General features: G+C 40.9%; 1 protein-coding gene and 1 non-coding gene across 2 annotated transcripts; both read right to left on the bottom strand.

Annotated features, from left to right (window-relative positions):
• Nucleotides 1-113: 113 nt before the first annotated feature.
• On the bottom strand, nt 114-18,694 carry LOC125481262 (WD repeat-containing protein 43-like; the record flags this gene model as incomplete). Its single annotated transcript, XM_048592578.1, has 6 exons — nt 18,425-18,694; nt 10,817-10,951; nt 9,276-9,397; nt 6,195-6,315; nt 3,579-3,718; nt 114-216 (listed from the first exon to the last, which is right to left on the bottom strand). Coding segments are annotated over exons 1-6 (831 nt in total), but the record flags the coding sequence as incomplete, so codon positions are not given.
• LOC125481263 lies at nt 7,197-7,270 on the bottom strand. Its single transcript, XR_007261258.1, has one exon. It is a non-coding gene; the product is annotated as a small nucleolar RNA SNORD53/SNORD92 (small nucleolar RNA).
• Nucleotides 18,695-21,780: the final 3,086 nt, after the last annotated feature.

Here is a 21,780-nt window from a genome sequence, read left to right as displayed (position 1 = left end):
TGAAGGGGTCTTTTACTATTTTCCTATTTTCCTTTCTCCTTGCAGATTCAATAGTTTGTAGCTTCCAAAATTACAAATTAAAAACACCAGAACAAAACAGGTATTCCACTTACATCTTCTCTTTCTCCTGAACTGGTCAGATCCACATATATGGGCTCCTCTGTCAGTGTGAAGGACAGCACGGCATTCTTATCTTTCCCATCTGATCGCACCTGCCTATTGAGAAGAGCAGTAATTTACCAAAGTCCACCTCAAACATTTCAGGAAGGTCACAGGATTCAGCCAGACATTTCCAGCATTGCAATATAACACCAGTATTTTACTGAAACCAAATTAATTATGGCTCTGCAAACTATTACTTTAAAAAACATTCAATAAAAGCAAAATGCAGTAGTGCTGGAAATCAAATAAAAACACAAATGAAAATACAGTTCTGAAGAGTTGTCTTTGGACTTGAAATGTTAATGCCATTGCTCTCTCCAGAGATGCTGCCAAACCTGCTGTTTCTCCATGATTTTCTTGAAGTTAGGCAATGAGAAAATCTGGAGTTTTAGTGACATACCCTTGTTGACAATCAGGAGGTGGAAGTTCTTAAAAATTTATTCTCAGGAGCTTAAAAATATTAGCAAGACCACATGTATTGACTAGGCGAATTACCAACTGAGTAGAAGACATTCTCAGAAGCAACTGAAATTATGCTTAGGACAGACCAGTTAGCAGTGGCAGGCAGGCGTGCTGAAGGGCATAAGTGAATGAGTGTAGATTCCCCTAAAAGGCAGACATTTTTCAGAGAATCAGAATTCCTACAAAGCGAAGAGGCCATTTGGCCCATCAAGTCCAGTGACCTCAGAGCATGCCACCTACATACCCAATGGTGCTGTGAGGCAGCAATGCTAACCAATGAGCCACCGTGCTACTCCTTTTATATTATTTTTTTCTTCTGCTAACCCATACATTACCACATTCACCAAATTAAATCTCAGAACATAACCTGTGGGCCATCTATACCACTTAAGATACAGGATTAGAACAATTATTGTCATCTTTCCATTCAACGAGGTTTCAATGTAGGGCCTAGAAGGTGTACAACTACTTCTGGATGACAAGACAAACTTGTCATAATGGAATCCACATACTCCAATCATATCCTACGGGTACAAATTGGCAATTAAAACATTCAGACCTGGTCTGTCTGATTGAAAATTTTCAGGTCCCTTCGTAGACATGAGAGCATGGATGTTTGAGGAAAACAATGAGCATCTCTGGTAAGCTTTGCACACTTCAAAGAACATCTGGTACATTCCAACAGAACATCTGGTACTATATCATGGATTGCAGCAAATGTCATATCAAGTTGAGATGCAGTTCTAAAACAGATAGTGAAAATGGATCTGATACTGCAAGACGTCTTGACTCATCAAGACTTGATGATAGCCAGAGACCATGTATTTGCAGCCAACAGAATAGATGCAAACCCAATATCTCAAAGTACAAAGAATACTCCCATACAAGATTTTAAGAACCCCTTCCCATAAGAATTGCAAGCAGAGCCAAAGCATTTCTACTACATTTTTGTTTATAAATAATCTCCATGGAGACAGAATTAATTGTACATTAAATTCATTAAAACAATCACATCAAAAACAAAAGCCTTATGTACAAATTTATACAATTTTACTCATTTTTCACAGAACACATACTGCTGCAACTTAGTAGCAGGACGTGAGCAAATGCATATTAAAAATGACATCTTCAGAAGCCGATAACATGGACTAATCTGCTTAAATGCCATATGAAACAATATTCATCTGTATTCACAGTCATATCATTCCACAAATAATCATTTTCTGTGCCATCAGCTGCATTGGATACTTGAATGATTTGACAATAATCTCCATTCTGATTTCATCCCAGGTCTTTACAACCCATTTTCAGTGTTGCTAAATGTCAGAACCTATATTTTGCCTTGACAAATGTCTTTTTACCTCCAATCATCCAGCGATTACACTTTTTTTTCCTCTCATGTCATCTTTGAAGAGACATTCAATGGTTAAACAAAGCTGGTTACACTACCAGGAATCACTTCAGTACCACCGTTTTGCAAATTACTTCATCAACATCACTGACAAACTAAGATTTTACCACACTGTAAACTAGAAGATTTGTAATCGTCCTGGTCAGGAGCTCCTAAATTTCTGCATCTATATTTTCAAGCCATCTTAATCTCTTCATCCTTGATTATAAAAGTGGACAACAACTTCATTTGGTGTTCTGGAAGAGTTTCCCTTTTCAACGTCACCACTGACTGGTCTGATCAAACATACATAACAGCAGAACCACAAATCAAGTTTTTCATAGCCTGCCTTTATGGACACGTTTTTCCAACTTTGCTCAGTTTAACTGGCAGATATGTCAAAATTCATAACAGCTCAACCACTTGGCTAATGTAGGTCAATCTGTATTAAGTATTTTGATGATGTTTGATTAACTGCTGAAATACAAGTCTATTTACTCTATTTACATACTTTTGCAACTGTGTCTTCCAGAGTCCACAATAGGCTTTTCTCGGTTTGCGCACTTATTCTTGGGCATATGTTTAAGCTATGTAGAGTTTCCTCCAGTGTCTAATGCCCTTCCCAGATACCTTGAATTAGTTGCTGCACAATTATTTGTTTACTCTGCTGTCTCAACATTTTGAAGTTTGAACTAGGCCTTTTAAATGTACCTACCATTCTTTCTTGATACCATGTTGCTGAATGATAAGGTGGTGCACATTGATGAGATGACAGCCTTAATGCGATTCTGCAGCATCACGTGTTGACATGCACAGGCAAAAAGAACTGAACAGCTATGTTTTCAATGATTGTATCAAGTAGGCATGCTCCAGGGCAAGTAGATGTCAAGTGTAAAGAATTTTAATTATTTTTTGGCCAAAAGCCAGGATTGACCCACACATGATGTACATGAGGCAAGTATGATTTTCTTTGCTCCAAAAGTCAGGGGTCATATTTTACAAGACTGATCATTGCTCGAGTGTATATGGTATATTTAATCAAACCACAAAATACACACATCTCATCAAATATTAGGGACCAGTTCAAACAAAGCTCTTTACTTCCTCATTTTTCCAATCCAGCAAATGTTGATTAATGAATACTGCAGGCCAATTAATACCATCCGGAACCAGTACATGATGAATTTTGTCAAAGCTTAACACTAAAGCATTTTGGCTGGTGGAGGTAAGCTAATCCAGACAAAAACGTTTTCCAATTTAACCAACTGGTATATCATTCACTGGTCTACCAATGAGAGGTAGCAGTGACTGCTAGTAGTTGCGAACCCTGGATCACTTGATTTAACTCCAAGGTAGACTCGACTCTAAATTGGAAACAAATTAATTGGATAGGATGTCGAGCAATTCTCAACACAATAAAACTAACAGATCTCCAGCCAACAAATGACCAATAAAACAGATGGTTCAATACCTCTGGCTTTCATTATGACGTACTACATATTTTCAGAATATTAGGTAACAATCATATTGAAACAGCTGAAGAATATAAAAGTACACGTCTCACCAAACATTAAGGAGTCGGTCATGCATAGCTCCAGACAGGAAATACAGGCCTGTTATTCCATCAAATGGCTGACTGTCACTAGGTGGTCGTATTGTGGCAAACACGAGTGAGGAGACTGTTGTTGCGTGGCCAGTAAATTTCTGCAGAGGAGAGAACATTGAAAGAAGTTTAACTATACTCGCCTTAAAGGCAGACCGCATCTTATTGATTTTAACAGAGTTTATGGAATTTAAAAGTTATACCAATTAGACTTCACAAAATAGTTATGCAAATTGTGTTGCCAGCCCTTGATCCATATGGAACCTGTTGCTGGTTCTACTTTCTAAGCTGCATCCTCCCCAACTCTCAATGGCTAAATTAAAACCGAAAAGAACTATGAATGCTGTAAATCGGAAACAAAACAAATTGCTAGAAAAGCTCAGCAGGTCTGGTAGCATCTGTGAAGAGAAATCAGAGTTAACATTTCGGCCCAGTGACCCTTCCTCAGAACTCACATGATGGCCGACTGAATGGTGGGAAATGCAGTACCGCAAGGAGTTCAAGCCAAGTCTGACAGTGTTATATGCCATTTCACAGTGCTGAGCTATCATAACGTTACCTCCAAACCCAAAGATACATTAAGATTGAGCAGTTCAAACCAGTGGCCGATAATCCTGTGACAAAGAACAATCATATTTTAAAGCTACAGACACGTTACTCATGACAAAGTGAACTATGTCCTGCAACATTCCTTTTAAAGTTGCAATCAATTCTATTGAAATCTCTTGCTAAAGGACATTTGGCCCAAGGCCACTATATCAAGCACATGCCATTACTATCGTGAACTTTACCATTCCTTATGCAAATATCTGTCAATCTATTTCTGGGACATTTATGTCATTTCATCCATATAATGCCAGACCCAATCGAGAAGCATTTCTATTTCCATAATTCTTAAGCCACAATTCTAGGAGATTCACCCAGTCTTCATATACAGTTTTCTATTCATGATAGGCAATCACCCCAGGAATATGTTTTAAATGTCAATTTACTACTGGGAGGATTAACACTGTAGCCTAGCTATGTGTGAAATTTTGAGTATTAATGATTTCATAGCCAGCAATGTTGGAAGCAAGGTTGAACTAATGCCTGCAATTTTGAACAAATTATAGAAATCACAGAAGTATTAGATTGTGCAAAGATGGTGGAAGAGATGGACACTATAGCTCGGAGGAAGCTTAAGACCATATGAAATAGAAACCGGACTAGGCTATTTGGCTCCTCGGGTCTGCTGCATCATTCAATATGATTATGGCTGGTCTGACATTCTTCATATCCACTTTCCTGCACGATGCTGACTTACTGCCCTTTCCAACTGCAGAAAACAATTTTATCTAATTCACTTTGTCAAAACTCTTTATACTGTCATACAGCATGGAAACAGACTCTTCGGTCCAAACAGTCCATGCTGACCATGTGCCCAAATTAAACTAGCCCCAACTGACCACGCTTGGCCCATATCCCTCCAAACCTTTCCTATTCATGAACTTATACAAATGTCTTTTAAACGTTGTAACTGTTCCTGTATCCACCACTTTCTCTGGTAGTTCATTCTAAACACCAATCACTGTAAAAAGTTGCCCCTCATGTCCTTTCTAAATCCTTCTCCTCTCACCTTAAAAATTTGCCCACGAGTTTTGAACTCCGCCACCCTAGGGAAAAACCATTTGCCACACAAGTGTTAAGCAATGACCATCTCCAACAGGAGAATATCATTGCTCCTTGATATTTAACAGCAATACTATTGCTGAGTTCCCCCACTACGCATACAATGGTGTTACCACTGACCAGAAAACTGAAGTGGACTAGCTACATAAAAAGTGCAGCTAGAACAGCAAGTCAAAGGCTGGGAATCCTGCAGTGAGTAACTCACTTCCTGACTCGCCAAAGTCCATGCACCATCTACAAGCAGTCAACCGTCAGGACAATGCAATACTTCCGGCTTGCCTGGATTCATCAGGCCTCAAACACTGAAGAAGCTTGACATCATCCAGGACAAAGCAGTCCACTTGAGTGGGACCACATCCACAAGCATCCATTCACAGCACCACCAACACTCTGTAGCAGCAATGTATTATCTACAATAACTACAGAAATGCAAAGTTCCTTAAGACAGCTCCTTCCAAATCCATGACCACTGTCATCCAGAAGGATATGGCCAGCAGTTACGTGGGAACGCCACCACCTTAGAGTTGCACTCCAAGCCACCCACATTCTGACTTGGAAATATATTGCCCCATTCTCTCACAGTTGTTACATCCAAAAGCTGGAACCCCTCCCATTTCTCATTCTCTCACATCCCACCCGAAAACCATGAGTGTGACTACACCAAATACACTAGTGATTCAAGGCAGCAGCTCACCATCACCATCTCAAAGGCTACTAGAAATGCACAGTAAATGCTCATACACATCACTGAATGATTATTTGATTAAAAAAACATGGAAAAGGAGAAGTTAGGTCATTCTACCTCTATAAAAAAATGTTTCCAAAACAGAAACCCATGGCACATACAAATTATAACTAATAAAGCTGCCAGCATGGCACAGTACATTCTCTCAGAACTTAAGCACTCACTCTGTATACTTCTTTGGTCTCCAGATCCCACAGTTTGATGCCACGGCCCGCTGATAGCAACATCTTTCCATCTGGGCTGAGACAAAGACAACTGATGCTGCCTTTCTCGGCTTTCCATTTGCTGTTCAGGGGGAGCAAGACAGATTTACAACATAAAACTTGAATCCAATGTAAAGCTCTGGAAACATCGTAACATTGGCTGTTTATCAAAGTTTCAACTTAATTTTTAGCTGAGGGTCAGATGAGATGACAGAGGAGGTAGACCTACTGCAGTTAGCCTCTGACGTTTGCTCACTATTGACTGAATTGTGGTTGATTTTAAATAAACTTGAACAATTATTCCAGCATTCTTATTTACAGAGGAAATGCCCAGAAAAACTAACTCGAATTTTTCTCCTGTTCCTTGGATGAAGCAGTTCAGAAGTCTCAAATAATGTCATGAAACCAGCGACTTTCTTATCCCAACTTGGAGCCAAGATCTGCACACAGAGCACAGAAATTCCAAACAAGGCCTCATTTTATCACAATTTTTCACAAATTTCTCTATCATGTAGTCACTAATTATGCTGATTTCTTTCCCTCCACATCCACCATTTCTAAAGGTTTAAGACTTATCAGGTTCAACACATGGAAACAACCCTAGGCACCTCACGTAAGGCAACATTTTTTACTTAAGAGCCTACATAATTCAGTTTGCTGAGAAACAGAACCATCATAGTCATGCGTAAATGGCCTAGAGTCCTTTTGGATTGAGAATTCCCTACAACCGAGGGTGAATACAGGCAAAATTGAGATACCAATATAATTACTTATTTACTGCTTATTAAGAAGAGGGGTATAACACTGATGGGCAAAAGACAGTTTAATATTTTGGCCACAGCAGGATAGACACATTTTGGAAGATACATATAATCTGATGGCTGTGTATAAAGTTATCATCTCAGTTTTAAATTAAACCTAAATGCCAAATCATTACCAAAGCAAACCTAGGGATTAGCCAGCATGCTCAGACAGCCAAGGATGTGTCGTCATATTTGTCAGCAATATAGCGAAACCTTAACAAATCATCACAGCAAGACTTACGGAATCCCTGCTCTGGTGTAATGAGTTAATTGTGCTCAAGTAAAAAGCACAGATATTGATTTCCAAAAACCACATGCACACCTTTTGGAAAGTCTGTGTAGGTGGAATGGAAGAACTGGCACAGTTTAATCTAACTCAACAGTGGTGGACCTTGCTCAAAAATCTGAGTAAAATGGTACATTTCTTTAACAAATGGCCCTTCACAACTAAGTCCTTTCCAGCAATGGTCACCAATTCTATCCTACTTGGAAATATAAATTTGTGTAACAAAACCCCTCCAACAGTAAATATTAACATTAAAAGCATCCAGTTGCATTGTAACCCCGCTAACATAGTACAAGCTCATCTATCTTTTATGCGAAGCTGAAATTATTCTAAAGTTCTCCTTGGCCATGTGGCACCAAGTAAAATGTGTTAAGAAAATGTCACATGGCACAGATAATGTTGAGTGAGTAAATGAAAAATCAAATTACCAAAGTGATAAGTAATGATTCCCAGGTACTTTTCAATATCTCAAAATTAGAGATGCACACAAACGTGCATCATTCAAAACGCACAGGAGTTTGCTTATATTAACTAATCAATCTCAAGCTTCATAGAAACAAGCAACACATAGCTTTTTGAGAGAGAAGTACAACATAGGAACAGGCCCTTTGGCACTCAACCTGTGGCGATCATCATGCCCTAACTAAACTAAAAATCCTCCTGCCCTTATTGGGTCCATATTCTCTCCCTATTCATGTAACCATCCAAGTGCATCTTAAATGTCACCAATGTGCCTGCTTCCACCACCTCTTCTGGCAGTGTGCTCCAGGCTCCTACCACTGTGCGTGAAGAACTTCCCTTGCACATCTCCCTTAAACTTTCCCCATCTCACCTTGAACCTGTGCTCCCTTGTAACTGAAACTTCAACCCTGGGAAAAAGCTTGACTATCCACCTTATCCATGTCGCTCATAATTTTGTAGACCTCTATCAGGTCCCCTTTCAGCCATGTTTCCAATGAAAAATCATAGTCTTTTCAACCTTTTCTCATAGCCATGTTCAGTTTTGAACATGACTGTGAACTTATCTAACTCGACCACGAACTGCCACATAGTGCAAAACAGCATTCCTGAACATTCATAGTGGGACCCCAGCTATTCACCACATACGTCAGGGACTTAGAAAATGGAACACCTAACTTAGAAGATAACACAAGGTTATAAAGCTGATAGCTATAAACGGTAAGAATGAGAGCACAGATGGGATAAGTAATTAGGAAAAACTGTGACATAACGTTTAGTGTAAGTGTAAGTTTAGTGCAAGGTGACCCATTTTTGCTGCAATAGACAAATATCAATATTTTCTTCATGAGTGCTGGAAAATGGAACAAACAGAATCAGTATACAAGTACTAATGCAATGATGTTGGAAAAGCTTTATTGATTGCTTAGTACCTCAACTTAATTCAGTTTTGAAAATTAAAGTTTAAATTATATACACTTAATGATCAGACATTTACTCATTTCTATATTATTAAAATCTCAGTTTATTAATGCATTTTCTTCACAGAATAACCGGCAATATAAAAACTAAAGACTAAGACTTGTTTCCTGAGGATAATATATATTGCTGTATAAAGTGTGATTTGTCAATGAAATTCATGCAGTGCGCCAGCAGACTCAAAATATGGCACTAGCTTTCAAAACTGGATATTCACTGCTGAGTATTCTACCATTGCACATTGCAAAAAATGCATCCATGGCGTTAAAATGCCAAAACGAGCACTTGTAGCAGTAGAGCATTCCAGTTCTGTGGGAATCAACTGAGTAGAAACCATTGAATGTCAACTGACCAGCCTATCAGATCTTTTCAACTCATTGTCAAAAGGCAAAAGGTAATTTTATCTTCCTTTGGGATGGAAATAGAAAAGAAAAATTCAAGAGGATGGTGGTTGGTTGTGGCAAGAGAGATGTACGAGAAGCAAAAACTTTATAGCCCATGAACTTCCATACTGACCATTTTACTTTTCCTGTCGGTATGCTCCATTCCACTATGTGCTTGTCATCTGAACAGCTATAGAGACATTCATTTTCTTGATGCCACCGCACGCAATTTACTTTATTGTCATGTCCACCACCCTGAAAGGACAAAAAGACTAAAGTTAAGAAAACAAACAATTGAACAAAATTTCAGATTAGGAATTACATTTGAGATGGCTTGGAACTAACCAAGATTTTGAACAAGAGTCATCATGTTTCTTGCACAGTAAGACCAGCTTTCAAAAAAATATAATCTTCCTCAAGTTTGAAAGTATGTGTCACCAGTCCTACTATCTTATGCAAAGGGAGCCTGCAAATAAACATCAACGCACTATGGATAGGCAAAATCTGCACACAGTATCCACAGGACAGACTTAATTCAGAGTACTGAACATGAAGAGCCAAGATGTCTCAATTCTGTTCATTTGACAATATTGCTTAATTCAAAACGATACAGAAATCCTAGTTTGGTTCAGGGAAAATAAACTTTACACAGCATTTTTATTGATAATTCCCACTCCAAGAACTTGCATTAGGTATCCTTAAGTTTTCAAGAACATCAAGGAGAATGACAAGCTGGAAAACTCAAGAGGTATCCACACTCCTCTAGAACCCTCCTCCACTCCCCTTCCCTCTGACTTCATCCTTTCTCCTGACCCCACTACTTGTCAGGTATTTACTTCGTGACCTTCTGCTCTCTGATGCCGATGGTTCCGCACCCAGTAAAACTATTAGTTTTATCCCTCTGCACCCCCAATATCAATGTATTTCGGACATAAAATGACAAACCCTACTTCCATTGCCTCTGCACCCATTTCTTTGGGCAGAGGTCCTCTCCACATTCCACAGATGCCTACATTCACCTCCAACATTCTTCCCTCTGCCTGGACCCTCCTTCTGGCCTTTTACCTGCACCCAACCTGTTCAGTGAGAATTCTTGGCATGACACTGGTCACCCTAATTTCTCTGTCCTCCCCTTCCCATCCAAACCCACTGCTTTCTGAACTGACTGCTTTCTGTGCCCTCAGATCTAATCCTGATTGTTGTCATCAAGCCTGCCAACAAGGATGGTGCTGTTGTGCGTCGTACTAACCTCTGTATTGTGGATCCTGAGGGCCATTTCTCAGACACTTCCTGTCTCCCCAGACCATGATCCCACCATCGAGCATCAGGTCTTTGTATCTATGGATGTCACCAACCTCCTCTCACTTGGGCATCTCCCTGCAACAGGCTCCCACCTCAGTGCCCCAACGCCAAACATCCTACTTCTACTTTCTCCTCAAAATTCACAAACAGGGCTGATCAGGCAGACCCATTGTTTCCATCTGTTCCTGCCCCTCAGAATTCATTGCTTCCTACCTCGACCCATTTTCTCTCCCCTCGCAGATAAAACATACATTCCATTCTCGCTATTAATCTCAATTAAAGAAAGAAAGCATCTTTGTTGATGTATATACTTATATAATTCAGAATTTACTATCACTCCACCCAATGCAACACGAAAAACCAATATCTTACCAGTTTACTCTGTAGTTCTCCCTTTACTATGCTGTATAACAAGATGCTACCAACCGCTGTACCAATAGCCAACAGGTCTAATTCTTCCAAACCTTTCTCATCTTCTGATCGCCTCTTTTTCTTCCGAGGACCTTCCTGGAAAAATGAAGATAGAATAAATTTGGTACTCCTTTATGTGTTTTTTTTTTTAAAAAATGGGTACTATTAAAGTCATTGAACAATAACATTAAAGTCCTTGTTTTCCCAATTCTAGGCAGGACCCAAAGCCTTTAGTGATTGTAACCCTACAGTCATTTTGGAAGTTTCTAACATTCATTAAAAATGAAGATGACTGAAGACCTACAAACTGACAGCGAAGAAAGAATCTGCAGTAACTTCGAGACATGCACACCTTCCTGTTGAGGTAGAACAGAGGAAATGAGGCACAAAGGACCAAGATAGAGAATTTTATTTTTGGAGTGAACTGCACAAACACTGGATATTTCCATTTATTGTAATTAATTTTCTCACATCCTTTCCAAACATACTCAAGTCCTGTTGGGATAACTAGAAACTAGCAAGCCCAATAGGTTTTTCCAGCTGTTAGTTTTAATACAGAAGATACTCATTCTATTGACAGCTAGCATCACTTTCATCCAAGTCAAAGAGGTGTGGACTGAAGTCAAACTACAGACTAAACTTGCAGGAACAGATGTGATTGTTTCATTCTGACATCCAGGAACACTGAGGGTAGTCAGAAACAATGTGCAACTAGGACCCTACTTCATAATTTGCAATCCTCCTTCAACATGCCTCTTTTCAGCAATAATCAAATTCTGATTAACTCACACTTACTAACCATGGCCTAATACTTGGACCAGGGACTGAGGTAAGATTGTCTAATCCCACGTATGTAATATGTCTAGTCTGTCATTTGTTGCCGAAATTATCCATGCTTATTCCCAATGTACTCAACCATCCCAAAGTTTTCATGGACATCCTCCCATGTTCCACTAACCACAAACATTGCGTTATAATAATACCGTTATAAGTATTCATTGCTCCTGTGTCTCCAGAGAGATAGATTTCCAGAGGGAAAAAAGCCACTTTTGGAATAAATTAAAAACAAAAGCTATTTAGGAATAATCAAAAAGCTAAACGCAAAGATTTAGAGACTTCTAAATAAAGGTATTTCTAAGATTCTACACTAAATGTATGTTATACAGTTACTGAAGAATTAAAGAACCCACTTAATAGAATGTACATACGCCCCTGCTGAGTGCATTACCTTTAAAATGAGAGAATTAATAGAAAAAACCACGTGAAGAGGGGGAGGATGTGGTAAACAGAATACGACTATTCTTTAAATAAAGTCATCATTACTTTCTGGTGAAATACACTTCCTGTCAGCTGCTTTTTCAAAACTACTCATCTGCATCATTCAAATTTAAAATATAAAAAATTATCAAATGAAACAAAGGTAGCTGGCAGTGGTTTGTGGCCAGCAGGGTTTGAATAATGCCAATGAATTAAACAGGAAAAAAAGGACGAGCAGGCCATTCAACCCCACGAGCCTGCTCTGCCATTCAATATGGTCATGGCTAATCATTAAGCTCAATGCCCTAATCTTGCCCTCCCCTGATATCACTTGATCCCATTAGCCACAAGAGCTACATAGAATTCCTACATTGTGGAAACAGGTCCTTTGGCCCATCAAGTCCACACTAACCCTCAGCGCATCCCACTGAGACCCATCCCTCAATGCTATGGGCAATTTAACATGGCCAATCCACCTAGCCTGCACATCTTTCGACCATGGGAAGAAACCAGAGCACCTGGCATCAACCTACACAGACACAGGAAGAACGTGCAAACTCCACACAGACAGTTGCCCAAGGGTGGAATCGAACCCAAGTCCTTGGCACCGTGAGGCAACAGTGCTAACCACTGGCCCACCGTGACACTCCATGAGCTACACCTACCTCCTTTATGAAAACACAACGTTTTGGCTGTGACCACTTTTGGTGGTAGTGAATTCCACAGGCTCACACCTCTCTAGGTGAAGAAATTTCTCATCTCAGTCCTTTAAGGTTTACCCCTTATCCTTAAACTATGACCTTTGGTGGGGAACCCGGAACCATTGGGAACATCCTTCTTGCATCTAGTCCTGTTTGAATTTTACAGGTTTCTGCGATTCCCCCCTCATTCTCTTAAATGTCAAATACAATCTTAATCGAATCAACCTCTCCTCATACGGCAGTCCTACCACCCCAGGAATAAATCGGAAACCTTCGCTGCACTCCCTCAACAGATAAGGACAACCAAAGCTGCGCACAAAGCAAAGTCAAGAGCAAGAAAGGAAAGGCAAAGAAGCCCATTAGATACACATGACTGTTTGAAAAACCTCAGTTCTGCTGAGCCTGAAACATTATATTCCCAGTTTTTAGAACAATTCATACAAAACGTAGATCCGGTCAGCCTAAACTTCATGGATGTCATTATAAGGAGGTTTGTTTGCTGTAAAATCCAACAAATGAATGTTAACTTAGGTTGGAAGCTCCCAATGACCAGAGAGTCCCAAACCACAGGTCACAGATTTTCAATATAGTCAGGCCATTTAAGACCGAGGTGACGAAAAAAAGGACAAGGCGAGAAAACAGGAGCAGAGTGCCGAGTTGGATGATCAGCCATGATCATATTTAATGGCAGAGCAGGCTGAAGGGCCAAATGGCCTAAGCTTGTTGCTATTTTCTGTGTTTCTATAATGGGAATGTGCAATCGAGGAGGTAATGCCCTAGTGGTATTATTGCTGGACTGTTAATCCAGAAACCCAGTTAATGTTCTAGGGACCTGGCTTCGAATCCCGCCATGGCAGATGGTGGAATTTGAAGTCAATGAATATTTGGAATTAAGAATCTAATGATGACCATGAATCCATTGTCAATTGTCAGAAAAACCTATTTGGTTCACTAATGCCCTTTAAGGAAGGAAACTGTCATCCTTATCTGGTCTGGCCTATATGTGACTCCAAATCCACAGCAACGTGGATAACTTTAAATGCTGCCTAGCCAGTGACGCCCTCATCTGTGAATGAATAAAATTAGGACAGCATATTCACCAAATGATACTGCTAGATTTAGTCATGTGACTTCACAGCTCCCAATATTATTACTATCAAAAATCTAGCAGCATCTGCGCAGGGAGAAACAAAGTTAACATTCTAGGTTGTGACCTTCCATCAAAACTCAGGGTTCAGAGATCTGATGAAAGGTCATTGACCTGAAACCGTAACATTCCCCCTCCAAAGTGCTGCATGACCTGGAGAGTAGTCCCAACGTTTAATTGTTATGTCTAATTTCCAGCACTCACTGTATTTTGCTTCTGTACCAATAACATCACCTTGTAATTTGTAGTCAACAGGCAAATTTGGTTCAAACTGGCATCTACTTAAAAAGATCCCCAAAGCAGGATAATGACATTGCAGCTTTTGATATTTCGTTGGATTGGTTCAATTTTGTTGTCCAATTGCTAATTGAGCCAACCGTGTCAATGCATTATATGCAAAATGCAAACTATTTTCCAGCATAATAAAACTCCTCACTTAAATTTGCAGGCATTGCCTCTTTGAAAATTAGGTTGCGAGGAAAGTATCAATTTGCAGAGACTCTCAATGAATTGAGAGAAAGTCACTGGCTTACTCTAACTGGAAACGGGGGAAGAAACAACTACAATGGCTGGGTTTCCCATCGTCAGACAAGAGTGGTCTTGATCAGCTGGACATTGAAAGCATATCTGGGCAAGACTTATACACTTAATGGTAAGGTCCTGGGGAGTGTTGCTGAACAAAGAGACCTTGGAGTGCAGGCTCATAGTTCCTTGAAAGCAGACTTGCAGGTAGACAGAATAGTGAAGGCAGCATTTGGTACGTTTGCCTTTATTGGTCAGTGCATGGAGTAAAGGATTTGGGAGGTCATGTTGCGGATCTACAGGATACTGGTTAGGCCACTGTTGGAATACTACATTCAATTCTGGTCTCCCTACTATAGGATGGATGTTTTTGATTTTTTTCATTGAATTCCTACAGGGTGGAAGCAGGCCATTTGGCCCACCAAGTCCACACCAACCCTCTGAACAGCCTCCCACCCAGACCCACCCCATATCCGATAAGCCTACATTTCCCACCATGGACACTCTGGGCAATTTAGCATGGCCAATCCTTGGACTGTGGGAGAAAACCAGATCACCCAGAGTAAACACATGCAAACATGGAAAGAATGTGCAAAGTCCACACAGACAGTCGCCCGGCTTGGAGTCGAACCCGGGTCCCTGGTACTGTGAGGCAGCAGTGCCATGCACTGAGCCACCGTGATGCCCTATGTGAAAGAGTTCAGAAAAGATTTACAAGGATTTTGTCAGGGTTGGAGAGTTTGAACTATAGGGAGAGGCTGAACAGAGTATCAGAGGCTGAGGAGTGACCTTATAGAGGTTTGTAAAATCATGAGGGGCACAAGGTGAATAGCCAAGGTCTTTTCCCCAGGGTAGCAGAGTCCAAAACTAGAGGGCCTAGTATAAGGTGAGAGGGGAAAGATTTAAAAGGGACCTAAGGGGCAACTTTTTCACGCAAAGGGTGGCACATGTATGGAATGAGCGACCAGAGGAAGTGGTGAAAGCTGGTACAATTACATCATTTCAAAGGCATCTGGATGGGTACATGAATAGGAAGGGTTTAAAGGGCCAAATGCAGGCAAATGGGACTAGATTAATTTAACAATTCTGGTCAGCATGGACCAGTTGGATCAAAAGGTCCGTTTCCATGCTGTACCACTCTATGAATCTAAGTTCCTTTGAGGGAGGACCCAGAACTAGCGTTATAGTTTAAAAATAAGCAAGTGTCCATTTAAAACAGAGATTAGGAAACTTTTTTTCTGAAGGTTGCATCTTCGGATTTCCCTTCTTCAGAAGGCAATGGATGCACAATTTTAAATATTTTTAAGACAGAGGGCTAGACAGATTGAGTAGCAAGGAATGAAACGAATATTGGGAATATGCAGGAGCGTAGAGCTGAAGTTAAAATCAGACCAGCCATGATCTTATTGAATAGCATAGCAGGCTTGAAGGGCCAAGAGGCCAACTCTTTCTTGATCCTTGTTCCTAAGATTAGTGTATTTGGCTGTTGGTGACCTAAAACTAATTTTCCAGATAAAATATCATGATACATAGAACAGTATAGCACAGGAACAGGCCCTTCTGCCCAGCATGTCTGCACTGTCCACGGTGCCACTCTAAACTAACCTAAACTGCCTGCAGGTGGCCCACATCCCCCTATCTCCTGCCTGTTCATGTGCCTATTTAAGCGTTGCTCTCGTATCTGTTTCTACCACCTCCCCTGGCAATGCATTTCAGGCACACAGCTCCTCTGTGTAAAAAGTTTGCCTAGCAAATTTCCTTTAAACTTTCCTTCTCTCACCTTTAACCTCTGCCACTCCCCAAGTAGTTCACATTTCCATACTGCGAAAAAGACTGACTATCTACCCTTATGCAGGGGGCAGCACAGTCATTCTATGGTTAGCACTACTGCCTCACAGTATCAAGGACTGGGTTCGATTCCAGCCTTGGGTAACTGTCTGTGTGGAGTTTGCACACATTCGCCATGTCTGTGTGTTTTTTCTCCGGATGCTCCAAAGCCTCCATATCAGTCCTACAGAGTGGCAACCAGAACTGGACACAATACTTCATTATGTGGCCGAACTAAAGTTTTATACAGCTGCAACATGACATTTATACTCAATGCCCTGACCAATGAAGGCAAGCATGCTGCAAGTCTTTTTTATCACCTTATCCCATTTGCAGTGCCACTTTCAGGGGGCTATGGACTTGCAACCAAGATCCCTCTATATATCAATGTTCCAATGTGTCCTGCCATTTACTGAATGCTTTCCTCTTACATCTGACCTGCCAAAATGCATCGCTTCACACGTCCGGATTAAACTCCTTTTCCCCCTCTCTACACAACTTTCCAACTGATCTATATCCTGCTGGATCCTTTGACAATTTCCTCACTCTCCACAACTCTGGCAAATTTCACGTCATCTGTAAATGTACCACTCAGACCACCTACATTTTCACCATACATATTTATGTACAAGTCACTAACAGAAGCCCCAGCACTGATCCTTGCAGAACACCACTGGTCAGACATCTCCAGTCAGAGAAATATCCCTCTACAAATACCCTATGTCTTCTATGACCAAGCTGATTTGGTATCCAACTTACCAAATCAGCATGGATCCAGTGTGACTCAATATTCTGGACCAGCCTACCATGAGGGATCTTGTCAAATGATGGTGCCAAAGCTTTTTTTGTGGCAACCAATAGACCAAATGGAACAATGTTCAATTCCATTCAATCACATGAAGCTTGGCTACTTGTGCATTATATTCAAAACAGATCACAATACCTGTAGATACAAATGGCAAAATACATGGGGATAGTCTGGAAATATGGTGTTGAAGATGATGATCAGTCATAATCTATAATGGCTGAGTACAGTCAAGGAGCTGGATGGACTACTCCTGGTTCCATGTCCTGCAGATGCGAATCTTATTAACGTGCAACTTGACAGCACGGTGAAGATGACTGTAAGGGGTCAGAAACTGAGCTCAGGGGCCAGCATTTTTAATTCTGAGAAAAGGCAAGTGATTAAGAACAGTGGCCATTGCTGTATCCTCAGGTGTTACCAAACATGTTCAGTATTTTCAGCATTCAGCTTTTATTTCAGGTTTCTGTTCTTGTACTTTCACTAATACTGTTTCAGCTTTAAACCTATTGAACCACATAAATTAACAGCTCATGGAAATCAATGAAAATACCCAGCTCAGGTTTTTCCTTTAAGTGGATAGCAAGCTGGAATTCACACCTATATACGACTAGAATCGTTAGAAATTTAAAGCATTTACTTCGCATTCTGATGATTTGCCGAGCTTTATCTCTCAAATCTAAAGCTAGTTCGTTAGCACACGAGCTCAGATGACAGCAAATGTCAAACTTCCCACCCGGTTCTCTCTTTTTTTTTTAAACGGAATCTCAAGACCTTCCTTGGATTCACCCTACCGGCCATGAGAAACTTTCAAGTGGTTCATTTCCAGAAAAGCCGTGGGCAATCGGACCCTGCCCGCTTCCTCTGAATACTCACCAGAGTGCAGACAAGTCTACTTAAAAGGAAAACTTTTAGATACGAGGCAAAATAGAGAGAATAGGAGCCGAATTTCTGTTTAACTCCAGAAAAGAACTTTTACAACCTGGACCGAATTATTTTCGAGCGGTCGAGCTAGCAGGAGGGGGAAGCAAACATAAAAGTGTAGTGGTCTCTTTTCTAGATTCGGAGGCCTCCACATGGGTGAAATAGGGCCGGCCCATAGGAAACCACATGGAGGGAAGGTGGAGTAGAGAAGACCCTCCGAGGCCTCTTCTCCTGGCACTCCGCCTGTTGCTGACTAGGCCGCAGGCGGAGCCTGGCACCCTCGCCGTGCCCCTCACCACCATCACTTCCACCCAGGCTGCCTCTCCTCCTCCTCGCTCCGAGCCTGCTGCTGACTAGGCCTTAGGCCTCAGCCCGAGCCTGCCACTCACCTGACGGAGTCGCCGCGGGGGAGCCCACGACAAGCAGCTGCAAGTGGCGCTGAGATGCGAGGAAGGCACGTACTCGTGCCGAAGGCTGCCGCTCTGCGTGTTCCACACCCGAATCCGACCATCCGCTGCGGCCGCCGCCAAGCACTGGGCTGGCCCCGGGGAAAAGGCGCAGCAACAGCAACTCTCCGCTCCACCAGCTACCGCCGCCATGCTGACACCCCCTGCACACGTGGTAGAGAGTGCGCAGGCGCGGAGCTGCCCGGGAAGAGGGTGGGGCCGCTGCGCCTGTCAATCACCAGAAAGAAGCCCCTACAAATAGGCTCGCCTATATCGTCAATGTACATTGCAAATAATATCTATTGTAATCATCTAGCTCAGTTTATAGCATTCCTACTTCCGATTCATGAAGACAAAATAAAGTGACATATATTTCTTTAGCACTTTTCAGAACGTCTGAAAGCACTTTACAGTCAACGGAATACTACAATAACCAATTTAGGTGCAGCAAGGTCTTGCAGAATCACATAGGGGCTTGGTTAGCTCTATTGACTGGACATACAAAGGGATACCCACAGGGTGGGTTCAACTCCCTTACTATCTGAGGTTACTGTGAAGACCTCTCCATGCTTGAGATGTGGTGACTCTCAGGTTAATCTACCATTAGTTCTATCTCTCTAATGAGAGAGTCAGACTATGGTGGCTTTACCTTTAGAATCACACATGCAGAAGAAGCCCTTTGGCTCATCAAGTCAATGCCAAAACCACTTACATTAATCCCACTTTCCTGCATCAGGTCCATAGCCTTGAATGTTATGACACTTCAAGTTTTCATCCAAGTACTTTTTAAAGGCTGTGAGCTTGAGCACATCTACTGTCTTCCCAGGCAGTGCATTTCACATACCCAGCAACCTCTAGACAAAAAAAATTCTTCAAATCCCCTCTAACCCTCCTGCTGTTCACTTAAAAAGTGTGTCCCATTGTTCTGACTCTTCAACAAAGGGGAACAGCTGCTTACTCACTAACAGCAATGTAATAAAGAACAGCTAGTCTGTTTTTGTGATGCTGATTGATTGAGTGACAAATATTGGCTAGATTTAAAGATAGCTTCCTGCTCTTCAAAAACATTACCATGACATCTTTTACATCTGCTTAAGAGTCAGACAGTATCTCAGTTTTATAATTCATTAATAAGTATAGTATGGCACTCCACAAGACTGTCAGTCTTGATGTTTGTTCTCAACCTTCAGAATAGGATTTGAACCCAGAACCCTCTGATTCAGGGACAAGAATGCTACCACCTTGCCAATTCAGGAAATAGCAAGGGATTTTGCATTGTCCAAGCTATTTGTTCAGCTGAAATATTAGAAGGAAAAAGTGGTAGCTTTCAACCACATGCAAAAGATGTCATTACCTTTTAAGCAGGAGTTCTTCTGATGTCCTTGCTAATAATTCAATTTCAACCAATATCTCTCAAAACCAATCATCTAGTTGTTTCCTACATTTCTTTGTGACTTTATTTCTAAAGTTGTTCATTAGCTGTAACATGCTTTCAGACAACCAAAAGCAATCCCCTACATTTATGTAGAGCCTTTAACTTAGTATGATATTTTTCACAGAATCCCTACAGTTTACAAACATGGCACTTTAGCCCAGCAAATCTGCATTGATCCTCAGCATCTCCCTATGATCCACCTCATCTAGTCACCTCTGAACACCATGGGCAATTTAGTGTGACCACTCCACCTAGCCTGCACATCTTTGGACTGTGGGAGGAAGCTGGAGTACCTGGAGGAAACCTGCATGGACACAGGGAGAATGTGTAAATTCCACACAGTCACCTGAGGGTGGATGTGAACCTGGGTTACCTGGTGCTGTGATGCAGCAGTGCTAACCACTGACCCACTGAGCCACCATGCCCCCCAATCCCTTTAGGTGCTTCTCAGAGTTAGTGAACAAAATTTGAGTACAAGCCATATAAACAGAAATTAAGACAGGTGATCCAAAAATTTGGTGAACACTGCTCTCTGGGGAACAGAATTCCAAAATACAGCAGCTCTCGGCTTTACATGAGAAGAAATTCCTCCTTATCTCTGTCTTAAATAGGAGGTGCCTTAATTTTAAACTTTGTCCACCAGTTGAAGATCCATCCTGAAGGACGATCAGCATCAAGCCTCCTCAAAATTTTCTATACTTCAATCGGATCGCATCACATTCTGCTAATTATCAATTAGTATAGGCCCAAACTGTTTTTTCTTTCTTTAAAGGACACTATTTTCATCCCAGGAATCAACCCGGTGAATTTTCTCTGAACTACTTCTAATGCAAGCTTATCCCTCCTTAAATAAAGAGATCAAAACTGTACACAGAACTCGAGGAACTGTCTCACCAATGGCCTGTGCAGTTGTGATTAGTCTTCCCTATTTTTACATGCTGCAACTCCACCCTGGCCCCCTTGCAAGAAGGGATGATTAATTATTTCCAGAATTGCAGGTGTTACACACAGGTTGCAACTACACATAACAATTCTGCTAGCATATGATTTTAGTAAATGCTATTTATATATCATAGTTAATTATTATAGCAGGGCTATAATTATGGAGAACTTGACTCCCAAAAGGCATTGCTGAGGACATACTTGGAAAAACTAAAATAAATAAATTTTGATATTATTGAAACAGAGAGAAGCAAGCCTGGATTCTGTAAACACCAAATGTGTGCAGGGAGCGAGTTGCATGGGGTTACTGATTGTGTTAAGAAATTAATAAAAATTAACTGTTCAGTAGTTTAGACTATTAGTTTCCTACCAAGTAATATTTAATCAATATTGACTTTAGACTGTAAAAGTCTTAAAACTTGGTATTTTGTCCTACAATTCCTTTAATCAGTCACTGGGAATTCAAATATCTTTTTGAAAGTTATCGGTCTTTATGGGAATGTAACAAAGAAATTGGGTATGGTCGTGCTCTGAAAGAAAACTTGTACACGAGTGCATCATATGGGTGCATCCTTAGGACTTTACAGCACTTCACAGCCAATTAATTAATTTAAAACAATACCGACAAAAGTTGTCAAAAAATGGCCCATTGAGACAAACAAGTATTTTTTCTGTTTTGGTACCACTGGTTGAGGGTTGACTATTGGTCAAGATGCTGTTGAACTCCCCTACTCATCTTGAAAAGCACAATGAGATATCTTACATCCACTTGATCAGGCAGATGGTCTCTGTTTTAATACCACAACAGACATACTGCATCTCTAGCAATGCTTGATATAATATTTTTGGTTTTGTCATGCTGCTAAAGTATGTTTATGTTTGCTGAGAAAAGGAAAACTACATTGTATTTAAGAAACATCTT

Source organism: Rhincodon typus, unplaced genomic scaffold, assembly GCF_021869965.1.
Source record: "Rhincodon typus isolate 14 unplaced genomic scaffold, sRhiTyp1.1 hic_rhity00001468, whole genome shotgun sequence".
Taxonomy (NCBI): domain Eukaryota; kingdom Metazoa; phylum Chordata; class Chondrichthyes; order Orectolobiformes; family Rhincodontidae; genus Rhincodon; species Rhincodon typus.
This window is presented reverse-complemented; position numbering and strand designations above follow the sequence as displayed.